The sequence below is a fragment of the Xylocopa sonorina genome, chromosome 5 (genome assembly GCF_050948175.1).
Source record: "Xylocopa sonorina isolate GNS202 chromosome 5, iyXylSono1_principal, whole genome shotgun sequence".
NCBI lineage: Eukaryota > Metazoa > Arthropoda > Insecta > Hymenoptera > Apidae > Xylocopa > Xylocopa sonorina.
Genome location: NC_135197.1, coordinates 10,200,570 through 10,227,928, shown reverse-complemented (window position 1 = coordinate 10,227,928; position 27,359 = coordinate 10,200,570). Strand labels below are relative to the sequence as shown.

Below are 27,359 nucleotides of genomic sequence, written 5' to 3'. Positions count from 1 at the left end.
TCCGGTTTTTCTTTCTTTTATCCTGGTTTTTTTTTCGAAGACACCTTTCGCCTCTCGTCGAGGGACCAACCATCTGTTGGGCGTCGAAGGCACGCTTGCAACAGGGTGCGTCGTTGATCGTGTAGCCTCGAAGGGTGAATTCGTGGCTAACGATCTGTCGTGCGCGTACGATTTTTAAGCGGTTTGGAAATTTGCTCGTATTATGTGCGATGTTCTTCGCGGTTCAGCGTTACGGGGCGCGGTTAAAATGGAACACTTTGTATACGGTGTTGGGTAACGCTGGATACCCAGCCGAGCGGTGAAGTTACGAGAACGGGCGAACCTCTAATTACTCGCAGCGGTGTTCGTAATTGTTACGCGGCGGCAATATTATTTTAATCCCCGTGTATCGAGTGGCTGCGTTCACGCTCGCGCATTCATACGCGAACGTGACGTGTCGAGATGTTAGTCGGTCACTGGGACTTTTGAAATCGAAGAAGAAACGATCGCTTCGACTTCTTTCGATTTTTCCTCTTATTATCGTGTATATAGCGAGAGAAAAAGGGAGAGAGAAATTTTGACGAATTATTCGAGGGTTAGGGGGTTGATTTGGGGTGGAGTCGTACACTTGCGACGCGTATTTCCTGGTTCACGCGTCGTGGCAGCCCGATGGCTTTTTAATGGCTCGCAATAAACATCGTTGTACAAAATTTCCGCGATTTTATTCGCGGAACAATAACGTACGCGGGCGAGAATAATTTCTCGCGCGACAATTAGTAGCCGTCGTGCTGTTCGAACGGCTAAAAATTGCCACTCACGGAGAGGGTGTCCAGCAGTCGGGAGCAGGAGAGAAAGAGAGAAAAAAAAGGCGGATTAAAATAAAACGGGGCGAGATTAACGCGACAACTATTTCGAAGACTAATTGCATAAACAGCGGTGTTTAAATCGCGGCCCTGGAACAGACTGCATACTTTCGTTCATTCTGAGCGCGGGCGCGTATATCTCGGGCCACGCATTATCGTATTTTTCACGTAACGCGTTCATACGGCGCAACGCGCACTTTCGGATTTGCATATCGTATGAATAATGTATACGCCTCTAACAGTAACAAACGCCTCGAATTACCGTAACACTCGAATGGACTAGATAACTAATACTAATAACGATTAATCTTTCGCATTCGTTTCGAATCTTTCCGCGAAGCGCTGTTCCCCCTCCAATTTTTCTAATTAACGAGACCATCGTTCACGCGGTTCTTTACGAACAGCAGGTTAAAGTATTTGCTCGAGGTCCGATTTCGTCTCGAGCCACGTAATCGAAGGTTGAACGAGCGTTTTCAAATTTCGCTACGCGTATCGCGGCGGGTCAGGATTTCGTCGCGTGATCGACGCCTCTCCGCGGTGGATAAGAGCATCCCTCGTTAATTAACGAGTTAACGACGGCTAACAACCGGTCGTGGCCTCCTCGTGGAAAGCCTCGGGACGCCTGCGAATTGTCCTCGACGCCGCGACACGCGGAACCGGTTCAAAGAAGGGGGCAATTAATTAAACAAACGTATCTTTTTCCTGGTCTCGATACGATCGAACTCGTGACCCCAGCGGCACCGTCAGCCGCACGCCGTTTCAATTAACGCAAATGAGTCAGTTTCGTGATTTGATTAGTCGAGTGGCCGAGTTGGCGCTCCTCTTTCAGATACAACGGGTCGAACCCGGGAACTCGGACGGCTCGAAGATCCCGTCGAAGCTGCACCCGCCCTCGGAGGGACTTCGCGGAAGGTCGCGAACGTTCGAGCTCGAAATTCGCGCGCTACCATTTTTAATCGTTACGTCGCAGGAGCCAACGCTGAATGTTTTCGAGGACGCGAATATCAGAGGAGCTTGTTCGCGAAATTCCCGGGGATTTCTTGCCCGGGTGCGGTGTCGCGCGAGAAATTAGTGCCTGCTCCGCGTAATGCCGTTACGTGACGGTACATCGCGTCCCGATCTGCAACCCCTGGCTTGCTAATTCGGTTAACGCGGCAGAATTTGGATTACATCCAGCACCCGCGATCACCAAAAGCAAACTGCGCCCTTCTGCGTTTCCGCGTTCGATGCGGCACCGGTTCCGAAAAAGCATGCCTTCCGTCGACACTTTCAGGCTAATCGATCGTGTCCTGTAATTCTCTGCGCGTGTACGTCGCCAGGTTTATTAATCGAGTTCCTTTCGATACGTATCGCGATCGGTTTTAACCAGATTTATTCGCCGGATAGAAATCGTTGGAAAATCACGCGTAACGATAGATCGTATCGTTGCGTTCCAGTTGGAGTAACGGCCGATCGATCGATCGGTCGAGGAAGGGGTGGAAGCAATATCGGTGACGGAAAGAAGTTATAACGACAGCGGATTCTATTTAACGCGCGAACGATGTTAATCGTCGCCCGCTAAATTCCACGCGTATTTATTAGCCATTTATTAGCCGCTGGTGCGTAATGCGCCAGAACCGCGGCCATTTATAAGCGCGGCTATTTAGACGACGGAGCTATTCAATTTTCGTCTCCCTCGTTCTTCTAGTCGTCGATTTTTACGCGCCCCGTAGATCGTCAGGACGCCATCGCGCGTCGCCGTTCGATTCAAGACTGTTGAACCTTCTCTTGGCTCGATCCAGCCGGACGAATTACGTTTCCATCGATTTATATTCTTATTAAAAAGAGAGAGAGAGAGAGATAGAGAGAAGGGAAGAAAATTCGGACGGTTTACATCGTCGCGTCGGAAGAGGAAACGAGTGTCCCGGTAGGAAGGGACAGATCGAGGCTGCGAGGGTTGAAAAAGCTGGACGTTGTCGCGCCCTTATCGCGTCGCATCGTTGGTGGATCGTCGACGGAAATTTGAATGGTCGTCGAAAACGGAGACGACAGCGGACGAGGCCGGCGAATATTGATTTCGTATTAACGAACGCCGATACAGAGAGACGTTCCGCGGCGTTTTCCCGTTTGTCGCGCGACGACCGTGCCCCCTCGACAAATATCACCCAAACCCACCCCCGGCATCCTCCTCCTCCTCCTCCTCCTCCGGGTCTCGTTTCCACTTCGAAATCAATTTACTCGTTTGCGGTATTACTTTCGTCGGCCGACTAACCGGCGGGGTGGTTCGGAAGAGGGCTCGGAACTGCTATCGCGACGACGGAACCGAGGTTTTTGTAAAGCTTCCGTTAGCTTTTGTGCACCCGTTATTGATCTATCCGGCCTTTCGATAGTTTGTTTCAACGAAATTCCCCAAGTTTCGCGGCGAATTCATCGGGTCACCCTAATGGCGTCATTCTGCTTCCTTTCCCAGGCAATTTTAGTCGAGAAAAAGAGTCACTTCTGCTGATGGAAATTACTATTTACGCGGACTCGATGCCTGAACGCGAATCAATCGACGAGTTGATCCCTTATCCTCTCGAAAGGATATCAAAACGCAATACCGGAACCGGTTCCGTGGCTCTCGACTTGCCCGAATTCTCTCGATATCGTTTCGATATCAGCGCCAAGTTTCGAAACCCTCCTCCACGCGGTGGAACTTGGTCCGTCTGTTTGCACCGGGAACTTCGGAAACACGGTGAAATTAAACATTTACCCTAGCTCGCATATGGTGCACCGTTCAGCGTGCCCGTATAAATATTTATCGCGAGTAGCTGTTGTAATCCCCCGGCGATATGGATGCTACGTGAATATGAATGACGATAATCGCGCGCACACTATTGTAGTTTGTTCCGTGTAAACACGAGCGTCTGTTTCATTCATCGATATCCGGCAACGGTAAATTCGCGCGCCCGTACGCGCGCGACGCCCACCCTCGCGAGAGACTTGGTCAGCGTTTAGGGGTTGCCCAGCGAAGGTGCGTTGGTCAAACGTGTTTAACGTCTCGTGTTTTTCTGTTTTAGGTGTGATGGGGCCTCGTGGCGCCGGCTTTTACTATGAGTTGAGGCCTCGTAATTAATCGTAAGTACCTTTTGCACATCTGACCCTTTTACTCGAGACGATTCGTTTGGTACTCTTTAGAATTTCAGTTTCTCATGTTGTCGTTGAAACGTTCGCTCGTCGAACGGAACGTAATTTACGCAACGATCGAGGCGTTTTTCACGCTCGTTTCATTAAGAGATAGCTAGCCAAGGTCCCCACGGTCTCTCGCGGATCCAAGTTCACGGGGATCGTAGACATCCGACTAAACAACCTTTCTCTTCGCCCTTGAATTATACGCGTAGCATTCAGTCGTCGCGTGTAATTATCGACTCAAGAGCGGAGCATTGTTCCTGGCAATGGCCGGCTGTCTTGGCCGGTTAGCTCGACTTGTCAAAGTAATACGGCCCTCCCGCTGTCCCGCCAATGGCGATTGAACGATTTTTCGAGTTGAACGAGTACCGTCGCTCGCGAAAGAGTTATTACTTTCCGAACGGAATGAACATTCAAAGAATCGGTAACTTTCGCGATACCAAGCCTTCTGCTCCGTTTCACTTCGTCCACACTCGTCGAAACAAAAAGGAACAGAGCCACCCCCATTTTTATTCCATCGTTCTCGCGTCGAGATTGCAAATTCGAAATCTATCCGAATTCGAACCGAATAATTCTAGCCGCGTGCTCGTCCACTGGCGCACGCACGATCGGTCATAATCACGGGCAACCCGAGTACGCTACGTGCACACGGAGAATCTCACGAGCAGTGCCGTGATAGCAACAACAGCAACACCAGCAGCAGCAGCAGCAGCAGCTCGGATCCATGGAACCGGATCGCGCGAGTGTGTACACGCGAGACCGATACAGAGAAGAGACCCGGCCCGCAGAGCCGAGTGGAAGCGTACGAAAGTCCCTGTTAGCGACGCTCTATGCCCTATAGCATCCGTATAACCGTCGTATTCGTGGCTGTTAGGGGTGCACAGCTGGGGAGAGGGTGCTGGTGGAGGCAGAACAGAGAAAGATGGAATGGCCGCGATAGGAAGCGACTGAGAGAGAGAGAGAGAGAGAGAGAGTCATATATATGTATCTATATATATATATATATAGAACGAACGTTCTCTGGCAAACTAAAGAGAGAAAGAGAGAGAGAGAGGATGAGAGGAAGAGGGACAGAGAGAAGTCGAGGGATGGTTTTGCTCTGGTGGCTCTGTATTGATTGCTACTCCTCCTCCGCTTCCACCGCCTCCTGCGACCATATCTCTCGTTCTCTCTTTTTCTCCCTGGATCCCTCTCCTGGTTGCCTTTGCCTGTATATTTCTCCTTCTACGCGTACCTGTCTCCTTTTTTCCCCTTTTTTCTGCGTCCCCCGTCTCTGCTCGCCCGCCGCGTTCACCGCCACCCCTCGTTCCATCTCCGTCACCCTCGCCCTCTTCGTCCCTGTCCCGCCGTCCGTTCTTGCCGGCCTCGGTCTCTCGGAACCCAGCACACGAACGCACCTCGTAACGTCGCCTCCGCTCCGCGAAACCATCAAGATCCTCGAGGTCCTCGTTGCCACGTATATCCTACGAAGCTCCTCCTCTATCTTTCTCGCTCGCGACGCCGCCTCCTCCACCTCTCTCGGTCTTCCCCGTGGAGAACCGGCCAAGTCCTGCTGTAATTGATGCAGATGCGGTACCAGAGAGAAAGAGAGGGAGAGGATACGGGAACGGTGACAGCGGCCTCGATGGCGGAAGCGCGACTCTTTGGGAATTGATCGAACTTGTTGTTGGCCCTTCGCGGAGGAGCATCGCCGAGTTGTCTTACCATTGTCGTGGCCAGATCGTGTCGCGCGCGAGACGATTTAGTCGATCGCCTCGTCCGTGTATCCATCGATGGCCTTCCTGCGGTTACCGCAGTCGGAGCTCTTACGCAGAGGGAATTGCCTAAATTCGCCTCGTTTCTCAAGGAAACTTCTCTCTTGCGTTGGATGTAGGAGGTTGTGCTCGCGATTAGGACACGTTCGCAACGCTCCGCACTAAAAGATCATCTTGAACAGCGATTTTCTTAAGGAATCGACGTTTATATCTTCCCAGCAGATATCTTCTCGATAGTCTCACCGATCGAGGATATAAAAATTTCAACCGAGGAGAGATTTTCTAGAATCCAGGATCTTTCATCGGCTAACGGACGCAGCTGCCCGTTTCCGACAGATTACGGTGCTTCCGTCGCGTGGGCCGCGTTAAACGAAGACTCGAGGATCGATGATCCATCGGGAAACGATATCGCGTCAACACGCGCGGACCGTTTTCTCTCGTTCCTCCCTTCGCTTTCTTCCTTCTCCGTTCTCGCTCGGTTCTCCGCGATATTTGCGAGCGAAAGCATAGCGCACGAACCACTTCAAACAATCGAGACCGGGAGCGGAGAGGGACGGCCATAATTTAACATCGATGACGGAAGGTAACGTTTCTTGACAGCGTTCACCTCGAAATTGACGCGTGTCACTGTCACCTGCTCTGGACGAGTATTCGGTTGGCGTGCGCATCGATAGCGCCAGCGAAACAATATCGTTCCACGTTATTGATTGATCCGCCCTCGACCTGCACGCCGATCTTTTCCACCCACCCCTCATCCGCCTCTCGACAATTATTAGAAACAGTTTTTTCCCGCCTGTTTGGAAACGAAACAATGCGCGCGGCGACGCATCCTCCAGGCGGTCTCGTTTTCGCCTCGAATCGACTTTTATTTTATGGGGAACAGGCTACGGCGAGGTTCCTCCTCCGTCGTCCGTTTATTCGCGCGTCAGTTACAGGAGCTGCGGCGATCCCTTCCTGATCGATTCGATCCCAATATCCGTGTAACGATCGCGAGGAAAAATGTTCGGGAATTCATGGAAACGCTGACGCGCTGATTGCTCGCGTTAAATGCGAAAGGGTAGAAATCGATCGGCGGTCTTGATTAAACGATCAAGGTTAACAAATAATACGTATAAATCATTATGTAAATAAACGACGATGGAAGTTTATCGTACGCATCGATCGGTAAATAATTCTCGCTTTGTCGGATGAAGTTCGCATTGTGCGAGCGCGTAACAAACGCGCAGAATTTTAGCGGAGATATAAAATCAGCCGCTCGTCCGTGGAAACGGGAATTTGTTATCGTACCTCTGTAATTTATTATCCTCTCCGCGTAAAGAACTACGATTATTCCAAATGTTTTTTTACAAACGCGAACAATTTCCACGATGTTACAAAATATCGGACGTTATTTTCAACGCGCATTTTCCCTTTAAAAAATAAATAAAAAAGGACAAAACGAAATACAAACACGCCCACCAGTGCGCTTGAAAAAGTCGCGCAAAGTTCTCACCGTGAAAAATTTGCTAATAGTTGCTCCGTTTCCCGCGGAACAATCGATATTCCCATAAATGATCGCGAAAGGGCTGAAATTTCTCTGCATATGCGCGACGGGGAAGTTTCATAGCCGCGTCTGGGTCACTATGCTGAGCAATAACCGATAAACTTTTCGCAGAGCGCGAGGGTGACAAAGAAAAGGGCCTTTCTCCCCAGTGTTCAACAAGATATACGAGACGCGCGCGTCCCCGGTACCTATTTCCATGTTATTGTTACACGCCCTGGCCCAGTCGCGTTCGCCAGCGGCCTCCATTTTTCTTTCCACCCTCTCGCCTTCTGTCGACTCGCCCGACCGTTTTGCACCAACTATTAACCCCTCGTTTAATACGTTTCGAAATTCGCGCAGCTCTCCAACTGATATAATTAAGAAACAAAATCAATCGTTCATCCCCTTCCGATAATCTTCACCATCCCATCGAGACCCTCCCTCGCGTACGTAGAAACGTGACGCGGAACGTTGTCCAGGGTGATAACCTCTCGAACCAACATTTCCCTCGCCGTAGAGTCGCGACGGATCGTCCAGCAAGTTTTTCCCGGTCGAAGTAGCGTAACACCGGTCGAGAAATCGATGCTCGGTAGCCGCCTCTGGCTCTCCTCTCGAGCGTCCCTCTGCCTCTCCCTGGACCAGCCCCCCCGATCCTCGTCTCGCTGACCGAAGACTTCCTTCTTATTCGCCGTCTTCTCCTCACCGGCGGCTCCCCTGCGCCCCTTTCAGCCTCCGTCTCCCTTTCGCCAATTTACGAGCGCCTGGAAGTGCTCGCGCGGCTGAAAACCGGGCGGCGGCGGCGGCGTCGTCGTTGCGTCCGTGAGCCTCGTTTCTCGATATTCCCCCGGCCGCGCCGGGAATCCGAGGCTCGCGCACCCCGGCCACTTTGGTATTCCCCGCATGGAATACAAGTATCCGGGGAATATCGTGGCGATTTTTACCAACAGCGAGGAGGGGTTATCGTCACGTCCCGCGCGGTTCCACGGTATTTCGGGGAAAGGTGGATCATGCCCGGCTGGACAGGTTACAATGGACCCGTGCGGGACGGGAGGAGGAAACTTTGGCTCGCGACGAACCACTGTTTTTCGTCTACCTTCGTTCTACGGGCTCTCGCGTGGATAATAGACGGCTTGCGAGAATTCAGATCGCCATTCATAGGTTCTTCCTCGCTCGGGAACAAAGGTAACGCGACTCGCTCGAGGAGGGGATATTTTGAGCAACGAGGGAGGAAGATTCTGTGCGCCGCGTGTACTTTCTCCGCGGGTGCTTTCTACGGTCACAATGCGAGGAGAAAATTCCGTCATTCAATGTAAATGGACGAGATGAATATTGCTGTCGACCGGCTGTCGGAGGATGTCGTGTTTGGCAGAACCGTCGTACGGGTACCGCGTAGAAGCTGGTGGGACGCGTGGAGAACAGCGGATGAACGAGAGTAAACGGGAGGATTGTGTCGTACGGCGTTGGGAATCGAGCTAATCAATCGGACGAGCGTTCCACGACCGAAATAATTCCGGTACTTCGTCTTAGTTCGTCGACGTGGTCGGTGGTTCGCTGATCCTCGCGACGACACGGTCGCGAGTCGATTTCGGACCGGTCGGAGGGCAGAGCCGCTCGATCGATCCTCGGAACGCGGGTGGCGCGGTGGTCCAAGACAATTTCCGGCGATCGAGGGCTTCCACGCGGCTTCGTCCCTCAATTAGGAATAAAAGGCTTCCCGGCAGCGTGCACGCTTCGAGCGGTGTGTCGAAAATCGACGCGAGAACTCTCTGTTCATTGAACAGAGCGGTGATTCTCTCGACGAACCCGCCGAATCGACTCGCGATTCGAATCGATGGTCCCTCGCGGAGGAGAATCTCGTAGGAGGACGTGCCTGTCGTGGATATCGTACGTTGTTACACGCGCGCGTGGATTTGTTTGGACAGAATTTGAATACGCAATAAAAGTAGTAAACGCAAGTCGAGAGTATAAAACGTGTCTCTATTTATAGCTACCGTTTCTTTTAGCCGTATTTATAAGAGAACTAAATTTGCATAGTCGCCTGCGATCCAATAATACGCGGCGGATCTTCGAACGAAGTTGCTGCGCGGCGATTCAACGCGGCTCGCTAATTAAAAAAGGAGCAATATTTGCAAACACACTCGGCCGATCCCGGCGAACACGTAGAGACGAAAGCGCGAGAGAACGTACACCTATGCACGTGCACGTGTAAATGTGTTTGCTCGTGGTGTCGAGCGCGATACGCGTCAACTATACCTAAGGCAACAGTGTGTATGATAATAACGGTGCCAGTGGCTGTGCGGTGTCTAGCCTAGCACACCAGCCTAACCTGACTTAACGTTGTAACGATGTATATTTATACAACAGCTGGCCGGCGAGGGAGGGGAGTGTGCCAGTCAGCTGATTGAAGCGCTGGAGGGGAAATTGTGGAGGGGAGAACGACCTTTATTTAAAGCGCTCGAGGAAGCCTTTCTTCGACTGGTAAACAGTCATCGAATGAACATGCGAGACGCACAAACGTGTTTACCTATGCGCGTGACTGAAATATTAACGTTCAATTTTTACGTCTCCGCCACCTCCTCCGCGTGCACCCTCCGCTCCCCTCCCCAGTTGAACGAAAGGGGAAAGGGAGAGGAGAAGAGAGGAGAAGAGAGGAGCGTTTCGCGGGTTTCGAGACGCCGCGTCGGCGTATTAACATAATTAACTGGAATCCAGACGCTGCGCAGACACGAACACTTTTCTTTCTCCAACCAACGGCAACGCGTGCAACTATATTTTCACGTCACGCGTGTCTACACGCGATTCTATCGCGGTAGTTGATAAAGTTGCAAAACTGGGATTCCGACGAATCCGAGATGCGGTGCGTACCGTACGCGCGGTTGTTCTCGAGATCACCGTTGAGAAAACGGGTCAACGGACTTTCGATTTTTATACGTTCTTTTTTCAGTTCAACGTTTCGTACATTCGTTAATCATCGAAAGTTGAAGGTCTGCGAGAACGGCCTCTCGGACGTCTGTATAGTACTTTCGAAGCAATGAAAGGAAAACAAATAGCACCATTGTTCCGTTTACACTAGCCTTACTATTATCGACTTTTCATTCATCGATTATTCCGTGTACATACCCGAATGAACCATTCAAAAGTATCGACTCTGTCGGAAATAGATCAGTTCATCCCCGAAACGTCCAAATCCCTGATCACGCGAACGTAACAAGTGATTCTTTTCCAAAAACCGACTTCACCGCGAACGTAACATTTGCATCGTGACACTTTCGTCCCCCTGGCTTCTTTAATTGTCGCGAGAGACGAGAATTCACGTAGAATGCACGGAACTCCGTCTCGAGCTCCCATCGCCGTCCTCGACAGAAATGTACGCGACGGACCACCCCCCGTGCGGCGTTGCGTCCCGTTCAACCCTCCTCGCTTCCCTCGACGCGCTCGTTCCAACCCGAGAAGAAACGACCCGGTGCACAAAGTTAACGGTTCTAACGAAACGCTGATGCTCGTTTTCAGGGGACTGGCATGGAGAAGGAGAACTCCGTATCGGGCGGAGGTGGCGGGGGCGGTGGAGGTGGCGGAGGCGAAGCAGCGGCCACGGCGACTCCAGGCGCCACCTCCGCCTCCGAGAAACTCCAGGCGGACCAGGCCAATCCGTTGCTCGATCCGACTGCGCTCTTCGGCGGTAAGCCAATTTTTCTTCGCCCTTCTTCTCATTTTTTGTTTCTTTTTATACATATATACTTTGCTTCGCCTCTCTCTTTCTTCGCTTCTGTCTTTTTTTTTTTTTTGCACACGCTGTCTCTTCTTTAAGTTCCTTGTCGCGTGTGTTTTCTTGTACACACGCTGTTTGACCTGTTGTACGGACTACATAATCCATATCGGTCGGGAAAAGGCTCGCTAGTAAGCCGCTTTGCGGTCGAAGGAGACGAGGCTGTGCCCTTCGAGCATATGTTTCAGCGGAACGAACCGATCGCGCGGCGACACCGCGATTCGACGGGTTTTGTCTAAGTGGAACGATCTACTTACCAGCTCCTTCGATCTGATCGCGAGAAAAAGCCTCTTCAAGTACTCTGCTTGCGTCGTTGCGCTTGTTGATCGTTTAAGATTATTTGTTGTTACATACCGTATCGTAATATCGTTATTTGTTGTAGATTCAGCGTCTAGAAATCGGTGAATCGATCAATTTTATCGGTTTCTATTGAACGTCGAAGTTGATTTGGCGATATCGTCGAAAGCCTCGATAAGTACCTCGTATACGTTCTTCTCCTTCGATTTGAACGTGATTACGTATATGCACGTACGGTACTAGGCTGACACCGTAGGTCCGCTTAATCCGACCGGCTTAATTGACACGCACGTTCGAGCGGATCGATGAACAGCTATAGCCGCTAATTGCATCAGGCCAGCATTCCTGAACGCGCTGCAATTTCAGTGTCTTCGGTGTTTATGAACCATGCGCGCCTCTTTTCGGGAGCTCTGTTCGCGGGAGCTCCCTAAGGAGAGCACTCTTTTCAAGGGCAATCGTTCTCGCATGGAAATCGTAATAACGCGTGCCGCGGAGCGCAGCACGGACGATTAAGTCGTAGATAACGAAAGCATGATCGATGTTCAACGGTGTTGGATATCGAACGAGATTATCAACGCAATCTCTTTTGTCCGATGCTTTGCGGTTCATTAATCAAACAGCGTGCACTTTGATGCGAACCGTTACGCGGTGAAAAAGGGTACAAATCCTCGTTTTATCGTTGATCCTTGACCGCCTGCAATTCACAGTTCCTACAACGATCTGTATCAACGACAAGTATCGGAGTGTCGAGGCTAACGCTACGTTCGTACAATTTTCGAACGACTCGCGGGGTTACGATGCGAAATCAATTCAATCTATTGAAAAAAATGAACTCTAGCTACTTTTTGAGCTCGTCGAACTAACCGTTGGACTAATTTCAAAGTTGTGGATGTTGATCGATCGTCCAGCGAGATGTACACGCGTAGAATCATTGGATGTATTCAAGGTACCGTGGCCCATCGAGCAAAACGCAGAGCGTACTACGAAACAGCCGAACGAACTTCCGCAGACGTTATTTCTCCAAGTTTCAGACCTTGAACAAGTATCGAGACTGTTCGACTCTCCCTCTCCCTCTCTCACTTTCCTCTGCATCTCTTTAGCGTCTCCCTCATAAGTTGAAGCAAAACGGATATCCCGCTGCTGGCTGACTCGTTCTTTCACCCGGCCCTCTCTCGTTTCCGTTCGTGCACTCGCCCGAGAGACCCCTTCTGACGTTAGTTTTTCCAAAGAACCGAAACCAGCCGCCGTTCCTATTTTATGTATTTACGTATATACGTATATATATACATATAACGCGTTCTCGAGAAAGGAGAGGCCTGTTCGGGCACTTACTTTAATTAGCACTACTTGCACGCTCGCAATCGAGCACTCCTCCGGTACGCCAGTAGGCGGTTAGCCTTTTTCCAACGGCGATTCGAGGATCCTTCTCGACGTTTCACTCGTTTTTTCTTCGCCAGCGTCGCCGTTGCCCGGCCAAGGAGAGAGGACACGGGCGCGCGATACACGCCGCTTCGACACCGGTTCCCGACCGTATTTTAATTCGAGTATTTACTTTCGACCGATTTCACGGCGGAGAGAGCGCAGCCTCCTCTCGAGGACTCTGCCCCGATATACCACCCGGGACCTCCGTTTCCGGTGCTATTAACTAATTAAACCCGGCGCCGTTCCGTCTAACCGGGGGCCACCGTCTTCGTCTTTTAACGATATTTAACTTGACACACTGGCAGCCGAAACGGGTTAGATCCGTACGGGCTCGTTTGCGCAGCCTGAAATTAAATTCAACGACGTTACACGCCGCGTTCTTTCCGCGCGGTTCCTCCGCTCCGCGACGGGGGGAGCAGTAGTCCGTTTTCACGAAACGGTGCCGGACACTTTTCTTAATCTCATTATCCATTCGACGAACGTCTATTTACAGTTGCTCGGCTCGCGCTTCTTCTTTTCCCCCGCGATCGATTCTACTCCCGGCGGGAAGAAGAAAGTTAAGCCGCTCCGTCGAGGTTCTTACCGAGGAAAGTCTTGGGAGAAAAGAGAGTTCCCTGGCCGGAAATCGGAGCGATCGTAGCCAGAAGCGGAACGAGGGCGTCGCGACTTTTCGTACCGGCGGCAATCAATACCTTTTCCCTCGCGTTCTTCTTCCACGCTCCGATTGCCACGGCCGAATCGATCGAACACGCCTGGCTCCTACCGCATCCGCCACGCTGGACACGTTAATTATCGAATCGGTATCCGCGATCCGAATTACAGCCGCGCGCATCCTCGGTACCGTTACGCGGCTCGCTCTCCTACGCTCGACGTTAACCATAGATCGCGATACACACCCGCCGCCCGGTCTAATGATCGAGCGTCGACGGAGATTTCAGCCGTTTCGAGCACAACGGTACCGATGATGTTCCACCAATTAGACCGATCGAAAAAACGATCGCTCGAAGGACATTTCTAGACCGCGCTGTCTCCTCGTGCACACGGTATCGCTTCTAATTACTCTTGCCGTAATTGGCATGCGCGATCATCGTAGCCGCGCTCGTTACTACGCGATCCCGTTTCCAACAGAAACGTTTTTCCCTCGGTCCGGAATCAACCGTGCAACTAAATACGCGAAAGACGATGGGGTTAGGACAGACCCGTTCGTCCCCTTGGCGAAGCCGTTCCTCCATCGCGTTGGATGGGATTTCGTTTATTTCGTGGCCTCACCTCCGCGACCCAGCCTCGTCCCTCCTCGCGCCGGTTTTCTGGACCGCTCTCGCATCCCCGTATTTCGCTGGTCGCGCTCGTTCTGCCGCTCGATCTCCTTCCTTCTCTCTCTCCTCTCTCTGTTTGCTCGGTCGCTTCTGTCTTTTCGAGCAAAAGCCTCGCTCCGGTGCCCGCCGCCGTCTCTCTCCCTCGTGTACCATCGACGGCATCCCTGTCCCGCTTTCTTTCCCCGTCTCCTCTCTCTCTTTCTATCTCGTTCTGACACACCGAGCAGAGAGAGCGTCGGTTAGATTCGTGGGGGCTTTGGGGACGCAAGAACGGACCGACGGTCGGACAGACGCGACGAGCGCTTCTCCACCCCTCTTTCTCTCTCTCACTCTCTCCCAACCCCCTGTCCCCTATCTTTTTCTCTTTCTCTCGCCGCCTCTCCGTGGCTCGATCTACCACTCTCTCTCTCTCTCTCTCTCTCTCTCTCTTTCTCTCTCACCCTCGCTCTCTGCCGGTTCTCTATATATTTATTGATTGCCACCTCACCTCGCCTACCATGGCCTCGGTCTGCGGCAGTTTCCCCTCCCTTCGGCAGTCCCTCGTTTCCCTCGTCCCAGGCTCGTTCCGCAGCAAGCAGCACCACCAGCATCGCGCGCTCTGCTACGAGACGAGAGAATCTCCTCTTACCCTCTCTCTCTCTCTCTCTCTTTCCCTCTATTTCCACGCTGTCCCCGTCCGTGGCCACGGTTTTCTAGCATCCTCGCCCCGTCCCGCGCTCCCCGCTTCGCTAAGGTTCGACCCTCCGCAGCCTCTCGCGCTTTTGCCTCCTACGCTCGATACAAACTCGTCGGACGCGGCGGAGTTTTCGTTTGAACCTACCCTCCGGGGTGCACGCCGTTCCTCGAGGCCAAACGGCGAGCGAGCTCCGTTTCCATCCAGCCACGGCTTCCTTTCGCTCCTTTCTCGCGTCCCTCCCGCGTCTCTCCTCGGGCTTCTCGGGAGGAGAACGCGTGGACCGAAGCGGACGATCTACGAAACGCGCCTACGGTGCGTATTCCCCGCTTACAGCGCCGAAGCCACGATCCAACACGATTGGCGGATTATTCGGGTCCGAACACATCGATCTTTCTAATGGCTTTCGTAGCTACGATGGCTTTGTTGTCGACGATCGACGACAGAATTCCCGAATCGCTCGAGCGAAATATGTAGAGCAATCGAAGCACCGAGTCGCCACCGGTTTGCGCGACTCGAAGAGGAATAAATGCGGGTTTATTTTAAGGGTTCGCAGTCTATCTCCTCGCAACTTCTTACGCTGCGCTACCGTATCCGAGTGCAAAACAGGTTGTTAATATTTGCGGAGGAAAGGGAGAACGAAAATGGGTCGAGGGCGGACGAGAAACACCCAACAGCACCTGGTGAATCGTCGCTGTTCTCCCGGCAAACGAAAATTACACCGCGCCTGGAACAGTAGCGAATTCCTCCGAACGAGAAAGGAAAAGGAAATGCAGCACGCATTCCTGCAACTTGTCTCGTTTCTAACTAGCAGCAGCCGGCTGACCCTCCCGCGGAGTTCCCGTCGCGGTTCTATTTCGCGCGGAACACGCGCGTGGGACGAGGCGCGCGCGGTCGTAGCTTTCGTTTGAAGCCACCGGTTCCTACCACCCTCCGCCACCGCGTGATTCGCGTCATCGTCATTACGCAGCGCGTCTACACGCGTGGCAGCTGCGGATACGCGTCGTCGCGTTTCCCAAGAAGCTCGCGCGGATGAAATCCTGTTAGGCGAGAGGAACGCGAGCGAGCGAACGGATTCGACGCTCGCAGAGGGGGAAAGGAATGAGTTCTTTTTACGCGACGCTGTACCACCCTCGCGCGTACCCTCCCTCGGCGTCGGTTTCTAATTCCACTGCGCTCTCTGATACACGCCGCTTTTATCTCCCGCGATCGATGCAAACTCGCGCTGGCTGCGCCACGGTTTTCGTTTCAAAGTGTGTCTACTTTCCTTCCCCGTCCGCCCAACCCTCCCCGCTCTCGTTTTTCTTACGAGGCTGCGACGGGATGACGACGCGGTCGTTACGCGTTCCGGTTAGATAATCGAGGCTCGCGCGATTTTTCGAGGGAACGGACGACCTCGACCAGCTACGGACGGTTCGACGATGGGAAACGAGCGAACGCGGACGGATGGGCGTGAATTTCTATACTCGTTTTCGAAATCGAAGGCTTCCAAACTTCGAGATTCGGAACTTTTCCGTATCTCGAGATCGTGGGATCTTCGATGGCTCCATATTTCGCGGATCGAAGCAATTTTGAGGTTCACGGTGTCCTCTCCTTGGCGAGAACGGTTCCTCCGACCGGGGTGGGGGGGGGGGGGGGGGGGGGGGGCATTTGTCTTTTTGCCAAGCGTGTTTTACGATCAAAGCGGAATCGCGAGAATTCCATTTGGAGTCCGTAGCTGGCCCTAAGATTCCACGGGGGGACGACATTTCGTCGAAAGCGGTCGGTGAAAAGCGCGTGGGCGCGCGTGCACGGTCTCTCCGAGAGCGTGACATTTGGCTAGCGCGCGTCTAGTACGTGTGGGAACGCCACTGTGCGAGTGGATCGCCGTCCCACGCGTGGCCGTCACATTCGTTCGAACGACCGCTGCATTCCCTTCTCCACGGTTCTGCTCGTAACCGCTCGAGCAACGTCGACCCACTCGTTCTCCGTTAATTTTCTTTTTACACTGTTTCCACGGTTCTCCACATTTTCCCGAGCCTTCCCCCTTTGTCCATCTCGTACGCTCTTTCACCACCCCTTCCGTCTCCCTTCACCCGCGCCACCATTGTCCCCTCTAACTTCTTTCATTATATCTCCATTCCGTACACGTCCGTTCATAGTTTTCAGTCGCGGGGTTGAATCTTGCAATCTCTCCCCCGTTTCGTTCCACCCTCCGCCCACCCCTGCAGCTTACACACGTCTGCGCGGCCCCGTTACGCTCTCCGCGCCACAGTTTCACCGCCATAATTCCGCCGCCCTACCGTGCCCCCCCCCCCCCTCGTTTTCCAAATCTCAACCCTTCCGACTTTCACTCTCGCCTCATTTTCATCCTCCCGAATCCTCTTGCTTTCGACTGGCCTCGTTACCTCCATCAACCCACGCCGCATCGATTCCCTCCCCCGTTTCCGCGCCACTTTCACCGCCCCTGCCGCCGCCATCCCCCTTGCCCGTACCAAGAATTTTTCAGCCCTTCCCCGCGGCCTCCCGCTTTCCCTTCCTGCTTTTCCCCGGCTCGCGCGCGGGGCCTGCCTTTCTCCCGGGGCGCGCAACGTGTACAGCTTGATAAATGCGTCCGTCGTGCCGCGAATCCGATACTGAGCGAGCCTGGGCATCGCCGAGAAGATGCTCGATAAGAAAAGACACTTGGCGCAATAACGGGCGAGGAAGGGGAGCGGCGGAGGCAGCCTGGGACCACCGCCGCCTTCCTCCTCCGCCTCGAATCGATCCGCGGGCATCGACGAGCAAAAAAATATCAATCCGAATATCTGCGCGGGCACGGGATTCTCGACCCTTTTATACGGGCGAACCGGTGAATTATGGGCCAAGCGTAATCCGCCGGAAGTTCCTTCGGGGGCAGATTACGCGGCACGCGGTGAACGGCTCCGCTGTTTCGTACACGCAGCTCGTAGCGTATGGTTTAAGCGCGCGCGCGTACTTGCTTTCGCGCGAGCCGCTGGCCTTTGGATTTTTAAATACGATCCGATCAATTTCCTCGATTTATGGATCGTTTTCTCTCTGGTAGCTCGTTAATTATGGAATTTTGTGATGCCCGCACTCGCGTTTGATACATTCTGTATATTTAATGCGGACCGTATCGTGATAATTATTATGATTTGCATCCGCAAGGTTCGCTCCGAAATTACTCTCGATGTTAAATGGCAATTCGAAAATGTAAATCGAACGCGGAGGCTTTCGCGTGTATAGCGCGCGTACGAAATGCAAGTAGTTATCGAAATATAAATGTAATGTGCAAGCTACTCTAAACTTTCGAATACATAGTCATAAATCTTCCGTAAATAAAAGCGAAAGGTACCGCGGAAAAGTGGTAGAAACTTTCGATACGCGCTCGTGTGATCCATCATGCTATTTATTCGGTCCACGCGATTATTAACAAACGTTGGTGAAACTTTGCGGGACGTTATGTTTGCCCAAACGATTCCCCATTACCGGCGTTCAACGTAATTTAGAACTTCACCCTCGCTCGACACCTATCCCGCACCCCTTTGCGCCCCTTTCGAACGAATCCACGATCACCAACGACCAACCCTTTATCGCTCCGTCAGCCTTATCCTATATGGTATTTCTAACGAACTTAGCGAACGTCTTGGCTCGATTATGTTTAAAGAAGGGAGCTTCCCCGTTGACTTCGTTAACGAGAAATTAATTAGCGCGGAGCCAGCCAGTTTTAGTCATCGACCGCCACCCCCGTACCGTATACGTTCGAACTCGACGGGTTAATTCTAAACGCGATCATCGTTGAAATGGATACGCGTTGACGCAGTGCGAGACACGCAATTAAAAAGTAGAATGATCGAAACGATGGAATCGTGCGTGGAACCGATATACTCGCGAAGTAAGGGTTGGTTAGCCAGGCAACGGAGTCTAGACTCCAGGCTGGCCGCGGAGGAGCTCGACGAGAGGTCCCTCTTTATCTCGTCTTTCCGTATCCGTCTTGCTCCACGGTTTGGCCATCGCGTAAACGAAATTAAAGCGATTTGGAGACGAGCCAGCCATCGCGGCGACGCTCGCGCTCGCGCGCTCGCCACCCCTCTCGGCATTCCGATCCCTCGATCGATCCTCTTCCTCGAGGGACAGGATACACACGTACGTTCTCTCACCGGGCCGAGGCTGAATCGCGATTGGACGGTTATAAGCGGAAACGCCAACGTTAAGGTGTAAAACCGACGGAAAGAGAGATAGAGGGACGGATGGAGGGAGGCTGGGGAGCGGGGGACGCGAGGGGCGTTGGATGTCGTCGATATAGATTGGATATCCGCGTCTTTCGCTCGAACTGCTGGTCTGTCCTCGGTTAAATAATAACGCTGCGTTCTTGCGCGTAATTGCGACGCGTGCAATGCTCCGGCCTCGGCTAGAACGTTGCGATTACATGCAGGGAAGAATATCCGGGGGGGTTGGAATTCGGTCGGTCGCCGGGAGGGTTCTTGGATATCCAATTGGGCATGTTCGGTGGTCGCAGCCAGCGAGACTGCGGAATCTGGAGGGACTGTTTGAACAGTTGTAACATTTTCGGGTCCACCGTGGTGTCGTTCGCGTTTAATAAGGTTCACGTGTTGCGCTAAAATTAAAGCTGGTCAGAGTCAGCTGCGGTTTCTAATCTAATCCCCGAATTCCTCGACGAATCTGCGTCCTCCTCGGGCTTCACAGAGGACGCCTCGAACGTTGTAGAAATGTGTCGTTTGCATAAACAATACGGAACAAGGGATATCGTTTCGTAAGTAACAGAGTAAGACGAGGCACGAGGGGATGGAACGGTGGAAAGTTTGGCTGGACAATGGGGACGGTTAGAAACACGATTTTCCATCACGGACGCCGTTGCACGTCCCCATAGAGCCGAACAATAACGCGTTGACGATTCTCGAAGCCGTAGCAGAGGAAAAGGGGCAGGGCTTTTAGGCAAGGGAGACACACGACGGCATTGAAAAAAGCTGAACCGCGATACGTGGTGCTTCGCCAGTCTACAACGGGACCCTCCCCCGTGATTACGCGAGTTTTATTCGTCCGTCTCGCCTCCGAACAGGCCGAATGAATATAGCGTCCGACGTTAAATCTCGGATCTTTCATTCCGTCGCCTTTCCAGGCCGTAAGATTCGCCTCGTTCCGTGCCACGCCGTTGGTCCGAGCTATTTTCTTCTCGGCACGTACCTCTCGTCGAGACTTCACCGACGTGAAGAAAGGGACGAGGAGGAGCGGAGAGAAGAAAAGAGCAGAGGGAGAGGGAGAAAAAAAAAAAAGAAATCCCGCCTGTATACTCCGTACCCTTAAAATAGCAGCGAGAAGTTACGTTACCCTGTTTTCCGCAATAGCTTCGTTCCTTTCCTTCGTGCGCTTCTCTTTCTTTCTTTTTTTTTCTTTTTTCTGCATCGTGTGCGCCTCGCGAAACTCGCCACGACTCTCGAAATAGCAGCTCGTCCAAGTAAATGTTCGTTAGATATCTTCCCCCCGTGACTGATCGAACGGATCGCGTCGCTTAAAATTACGTACAGATTGCAAATTGTCGAATTTCGCTTAGCGAACTTGTTTTGTTCGACGACGTAGGTGCGCGTTGACTAGGTTCGAAGATTGGTTCCAGGCTCGTTCAATTTTCGACTCGGAAGAATAGATTCCAGCGTACGTGCATTGATTAAATGGAGGACACCATTGATTTCACGGACGCGTGAGCGTTCCAGTGTCTGAAACAGAATGCTCGAAGCTAATCAGCTGCTGGTGGATTCGCGCAGTTTCATCGATTATATAGCTGATAGTGTTAGTCGGGTAATCTATCACGAATATCTTCCATTAGTGGGCTGTACCAATATTTGGTGCTCTGTCGCCGGCTTTCGCGATATTGCCCGAATTTTCCAGTCGGCGCTCGCGGCGGGGTTTTTAGAAGAAAAAAACCGCCAACCACGAGGAAAGAATCGGCATCTCGGTCCACGGTGGTCAGAAATCGATTTTCATCGGACGTCACGGGCTGGCTAGATTAAAGTCGAACCAATTTAATAACCCCCTCCCGTCCATTGATTAACGATACTCGCTTATCGTTCACTTTTTCATTCTTTGAAAAAGAATATCTCGTACATGATCGTCGCGTTACACGATATCACCGCGCGTTCGATACATTCTGCGCTTAACACACGTTTACATTTCTCGCGAACGTACGAGTACTCGCAATCTACTCGTTATCGATTCGCAAGTTCCCCGGCCGAAAGTGGCGACAATTAACTAGCCCGTATTATAGAAATTACGTAATCGCATCACCTCTGGCCTCTGTGTTAATTGAAACAATCACGCAGATATCGAGCGTTGTATTATTAAAACGCGTAAACAGGAGACGCCGATTTCCGGCTGCGGCGTCGAACCAAGAGCCCATTCGTAATTCCCAGCCCCTTTCCATCGCGTTCTCATCATCCCCGTGGCACGGGCTATATACGTTTCTCTCCCTCTCGGAGCCCCCTGGCCTAGCTCCAACCCCCACTGGCCAGGAGTGCGCCGATCGATTTAATAACACGGCCATTTTCCCGGCTCACGGACCCGAACACATTCTAGGAACCGACTCTCCGTAACACTCCTCCACCTACGATCATCCTCCCGTCTCTCCTAGCTTGTTTAGTTTCTCTTATCGGGCTGTTCGTTCGCTGATTTCCGCATCGAACGAACCCGCCGCGATTCATCCGACGCTGCGCGCGACCGCCGCAGCGGAGAGACGCGGTTCAACCCCTTCGCTGCGACCAATTTTGCGCTCCGCGTTCTCTGCGATCGCCAAATTCGAATCCTCTAATTCTATCGCGATCATATTAGATACTCGACATCACAGATTCATCGATACGTCAACGATCGCGATGAAAAGTAGCGACTACGAATGTAGAATCGTCATTTTCCATGTAAGTGATCATGGTGGGAACTGTATCTCGCTGACCTTACGGACGGATACTTGGTATCTACTCAAGGAACTCAACGGAGCTCATTGGTAGTCGAAACGTGCCATTCCGCGAAATTTCTAATCACAAGTTCTGTTACTCGTGCTCTCTGGTAGATTGCTACTGCAGAGTACTTCGACGTAACCCTTGCGCCACTGACTTCCCAGTTGTGTAATGCATCTGTCCCTCCGAAGCGGAGCGATCTTTTAAATTAATCAACTTTACTGCCTGACACTTTGGAAAAGTCCATCGAGAAAGTGTTCGATAGGAACTCAGAACCATACCATCACCAGTTCTACACTCCAACCGATCTACAGCTCTTTAAAACTCGCGAAATCGTGTTCGACGATCAGTATGGATTCCAGCCAGGCAGAAGGACGGAAATAAATCGCAATAGCAGCAGATGGTTTGATCCTAGCGCAAAATCGGTCTGAAAACGAATCTGTCTTGGGATAAATATTCGGCGCAAGCGCGATTCCCGCGCGCAATAACCGGCCGTTCTATCCGGACGTTTATTGCGCGAATTCGACGGCGATTTAACGGCGGGCAGCTTTCGGCGTAGCCATCGATTAGCCGAAAAACAATGCGAGGGCCACCCCTCCCTGGGGGATAGCCCTTTATTAACGCGCGCGGAAAAACAGGAAATTAGTGACGCGCCCGCGACTGTCGCATCCAGTCAGACGACGCGGACGATGATGTTCCGAGCGGACTCGTCGATGACCCGAACCAGTCGTCTCCCTTTTTTCGATTGCTCCTCTCTTGTTACCAACGGTGGTTCGAGTCTTTTGGAACTCGACGCGTTTGCGATCGAGGAAAATCGTATTTCACAATTGCGATATTAAAGTAAGAAACCAGCGAGTGTTTTTGCCGAGGTGGAAATGGCCATCGAGCGATTATTCGAAGCGATTCTAGGCGTCCTCAAGCTGTTACTGGATGTTCCTCCCCCGTCGTGGATAAGCCGGCCAACTGGTGGGGGCCGGCTTAGTCAAAAGCTTAATCATAAATCGATAAACGTGACGCATCGCGCACTCGAGATACGTCCGCCCCGGTGCTTTGTCTTCGTTCGATGGACGATCGTGCTAGTTGAATTTTCTGGAACAGGTGGAGGTACCCGATTTTCTGCGACCTTCGCCCGAGTTATAGAGAATATTGCAAACATATTCCTCTCCGTTTCTCGCGTTTACATAAGTTCCACCCACCCTCGCGCTGCCTCCAACCCCGCATCGCGTACTTTTCTGGTTTCGTTAATTCGATTTACGTTGAACGCGGCTCGAACGACGATTTAGCGCCCCGGCCGATATCAGATCGAAGAACTTTCGGTGAAATTGTCTAGGATAAATAAGATTGCCCATTTCGTTTCATGCCTCTGTGTCACGCGAGTCAATTATCCGGACGTGCGATGAAACTTTCGCTTCGAAACACTTGATTCAAGTGTTAACACCTTTGATTGCTTTGATTAACAATTTTGTACGAATTACGACTCGATTCGAGTGGTGAATACGGTATTTCGATACGAGGATCGCTGCGAATGCTGGCGCGACGTTACTGCGGTGCGGCCCCGAAAATGGCGGACCGGCTTAATGCTCGGCATGGTCCGTCTCTGTCTCGCGCGTTTCTCGCTCGGTTACACGAATAATGGATTGCCATTAAAGCACCTACGTTAAAGAGGAAAGCGCGAAACAGCTCGGCCGTCGTCGCTGGCTCGTTAAGGGAAGAAATTTTCGCCCGCGGTAAGAATCGATCGGGAAAATGGGGCGTTTCGTGGCTGCGGAGACAGGAGGGGTGATTTGCTCGAGGGGGTGTAATTTGAAAATGAACGATCGAACGTACCAGCGCGTGTCGTGTCGCGGACAAGGTTCCTGGCTACCGAAGTTTACGCAGTCCCCTTAATTGTCAAGTGATTGTTGCCTAATGCGAGGTAGAAAATGAAACTCGAACGCGCGAAGCATAATGGCGACGACGTGATTGGAGAAGGAAAGAAGAGTGGTCCGAGGAAAGTTGCGCGGAGGTGGAGAAGCGAAATTCGTCCTGGTAAAATTTCAATCGCCCGCCTTGTAGTTGCATCGTAACACGTGCGTACGTGGCGCATATATACATAATGCACAGTACACGAATACACAGATACACATGGAATATGTATACTGCTAGAGCATTATACAGCTGCTCGGTCGGTGAAGTAGTCATATAAGCCAGACAGAAGTTCAACGACCGGTATAAATTAAAGCGCCGGCTGGATTTCAATGCCACGGCCTTGCTCAAGGCCGCGGTACTCGTAGAAAATCAACGGTACATTTGCTGGCCACGTTTGTAACAATAAATTGTACAAACACACCAGCCCCGTACGGCACGCAGCGAGACGGGAGCGTACGCGACTCGTCGTCCGATCGAGCGGAGGGCACCGATCTACGGATCGATGGTGCATCAATTTTTTATTTTTTTTTTTTTTGTTTTTTTTTCACGCAAAAATTCATTATATTTTTTGCTCTCCGCGCTGGCGAAAGTTACAACGGTTACGTAATAGAGTTTCCAGGTGATTCATTAAAGCTTTATATTCGAGTTCCTCGTTTCGCGATGGTTCCCGGTTGCGCAAAATTCGCAGTCGAGCCATTCGCGTTTAATTTCAACCGATATTTACAGTTAACCAGATTTATTCGTGGCTGTGGCTGGAAACAAAAAATGAGAGCCCCCTTCCTGTGTATACACGGGAGCGTAATCGCGAGCAGTCCGCGGCCACTATCATTACTCGGAGCGGGAGCGCGTAATGGAGGTCATCGGTGGTAATTTGAGGAAGACTGAAGGATATCCGCGATGGTTTAATAATCGGGTGCGCCGCGGGAAAGGGTCTAACGAAAATCGTTAACACCTCATGACAATTAGAAAGGCACCGGTGTGCACCAGTTGGATTTTTACCACCGCCCCACGCCTAAACGACATTATCATAACGAGTTCCGTCAGGGTGTGCTCCGCAAGTTATTCCCGCGCTTCCTGTTCCTCCGCGCGCGGCGGACATTATCCTCGACGCAACCCAACACTTTAACTATTACGAGCGGCCCGATAGGCGTAACTCTCCGCTCTCTTTTGATAATTCCAATTAGTCGAGCGACCAAGACGATTTAATTGGCCAGACGTTAACGTTCAACGTTAATTGTTATCGTGGAAGAAACACCGCAGCTATGCAGATCGGTTTGTTCGGTTCTATTCGCATCGTGGTAATCCCTGTATTCTTTCCTCTTTTTTTCCTTTTCGCATGGTTCGACGATTAATTCTGGCCGACCACCCGTGTTTTCGATATCTTGCGAGGTGCCGCCATTAACGCTGTATAATCGCGTTTCCGTTTAATTACGAGCGCTAATATTACAACCGATAACAGTTTTTTTGTTCGAGTAATAGGGATAGAGAGGATAAGAGCAATTTTGCTATAAATAAATTGGCTCGGTTCGATCGGAGAACAGCGGTAAAAATCGAATCAACGCTGTCAATTAGAAATAAATTAAGTTTGTCGAACGCGACGTTGGATCGTGTAATTTCGTCCTTTATTTGCTTCACCTTTTGTTTAACGCACGGTCTCGCACAACCATTGTGGAGTGTCACGATTGATACAATAGAACATACCTAATGCTACAATGGTAAGCCAGAACGATTAAATTCGGGACGCGTGTCTGCTTCGAAACGATACAGTTGCCTCCACGTTCGTTCCTTCCTCCGAAATGGTATAACAACATTTTTCATTAGCCGTCATTTTTGTTGGTCGCGTTTCTTCGCGCGTTCGAAATATTCCCCCGGAATCCTGTATTCCACTGTCGGCTGTCGGTGTTTTCGGCGTCCATTAACGGGGCACTGCGTAACGAGGTCGAAATATCTGGCCAGCCGGCTAATTATCTCTTCGTTTTTCGAATTTGCAAATATTTTTCGCGCGCCACGGCTACCAGCGTACGGCCGCGCGCCAAATTATCGTTATTACACCGGCTATATTTAATTCCGGCAGGTAAATCAATTGCGTATGACGCTCGCGGATAATTAGTTAATTAACTCGAATCGCCATGGGTGGCGTTCGGGTATTCGCGAGCATTGTCAAGCGAATACGAATCGCGGAGGGTCGCGCGCGACAACTGTTTGCCCCGGATATTGGTAACGAAAATTTGACGGCCTCCACGCCCGGTTCTTCAATTCCACGAATAAACCACGGGAGGACACCGCACTGAATTTGACGTTAATTCGATCGTTAGTTCGATTACGAGAGAAGGAGAATTGTCGAAGATAATTTGCAAGACGTAACTTGATAATCTAAATGGAAAAGTTTTCTATTCCGATAAAATTAGCGAATTAATCGTATTACGAGATTTCAGCGGAGGCGATACGAAAGGAAGTTCGCTCGAAAACGTATCGAGCGGGTAGCTTCGATCGTTATTAACGCGGCGATTGATCAACCGATACCGTAACCATCCAAAGTTCTAACCGCGGTTTAATCCTTGCTCTCTGGAAGAGTTGCAACTCCGTTGTATATGCTCGCCGACTTAGTCGTAAATCGCTGGATCAGATCCGTGCATCGTTACGACGGTAATATCTCTGTGTATTTATTCATTTAGCGAGCACCGATCACTCGACAAACACACGGAACGACTATAATCAACCGGCGATCTCTTACGAATACTAAAATGTTAATCGCCGACCGGTACGGGGTAAATCGTACTCGATAATTGAATGCTATGGCGTTTCCTTGCGAGCAACGGAAGATTGATACTCCGCTACGATTACACGTTATCGGTAACAGCGAGACGTTCCATCGTCGATGGGTGATTTTTCGTGCGCGCCTCGAAACGACTTTACTCTCTACTACCATTCGCAGCGGTGCATCGATTGTGCGTAATTGAAGATGGCCAATTTAATTTTGATTGCAGCGTATTGGCCTCGAGGCGACAGTGCAGCTTCGTCGCTTTTCGGCGGTATGCCGGGCGGATACGGTCTGGGGGCCCATCATTTGCCATCCGCTTACGCCATCCTGGGCCGCGGAGGGTCCGCGCCCGGTTTCGGGGGCCACACGCCTGCATCCGCGCCACCGCCACCCCCGTACTCCCACAGCAGCCTTGGTACTCTCAGCGTAGCTGCCAGCCAAGCTGCGAGTTTAGGTAACACTCATTTCGCTCTCTTTCGCCTCTTCGAACCTGTCGATCTCACCTATCTGGAATGCTGCTCGTATTTATTTCGCGTTCCCCCACAGGTGAAAGTGTAGCCGCGTTTTCAAAACGGTTATATTTATCCCTGATTTTTTTCTGGTATTCATTATGACACGCGGAAGGCGATGACACGCAACGCGGTTGGAGTTGTATTAATTAAAAATACGGAATTGAACGTTGGCCGCAGTTACGTTACACGTTGCTCTATGGTTCCCGTGCATTCGGATACACGGGACGTATCGTTAATGCAAACCGTTGCGACGTATTATATGACCGAAGTCATACATTAATTTGAAAATATGAAATTCAATGTTGAATAATTGCGTTACATATTATTTCAAGGTTTCAGTACACGAAATATAGATGTTTATTGATTCAAATATTGCCCCGTGGCAAACATTTAAATTAGAGTCAGCGTGAGAATTCACCGACCGGGAGCACATTCCAGAATTCATTCCCCGCGTAAAACTCGTACCAGCGCGGAGCGAAGCTTTTCACGGATTCGTTT

At 51.4% G+C, this 27,359-nt stretch overlaps 1 protein-coding gene across 24 annotated transcripts in view; it reads left to right on the top strand.

The window, feature by feature from the left end:
- Positions 1–27,359, top strand: part of LOC143424108 (bromodomain adjacent to zinc finger domain protein 2B) — a 120,772-nt gene that overhangs the window by 70,045 nt on the left and 23,368 nt on the right. For 20 of the 24 annotated variants that reach the window (XM_076895939.1, XM_076895942.1, XM_076895941.1 and 17 more), the window contains 2 exons: positions 10,776–10,944; positions 26,576–26,803. In XM_076895939.1, coding sequence (XP_076752054.1) covers positions 10,776–10,944; positions 26,576–26,803 — 397 coding nt within the window. Of the gene's footprint in view, positions 1–3,880; positions 3,939–10,775; positions 10,945–26,575; positions 26,804–27,359 lie in introns of all 24 variants that reach the window. The other 4 variants (XM_076895943.1, XM_076895944.1, XM_076895945.1 and 1 more) reach the window with 1 other exon arrangement.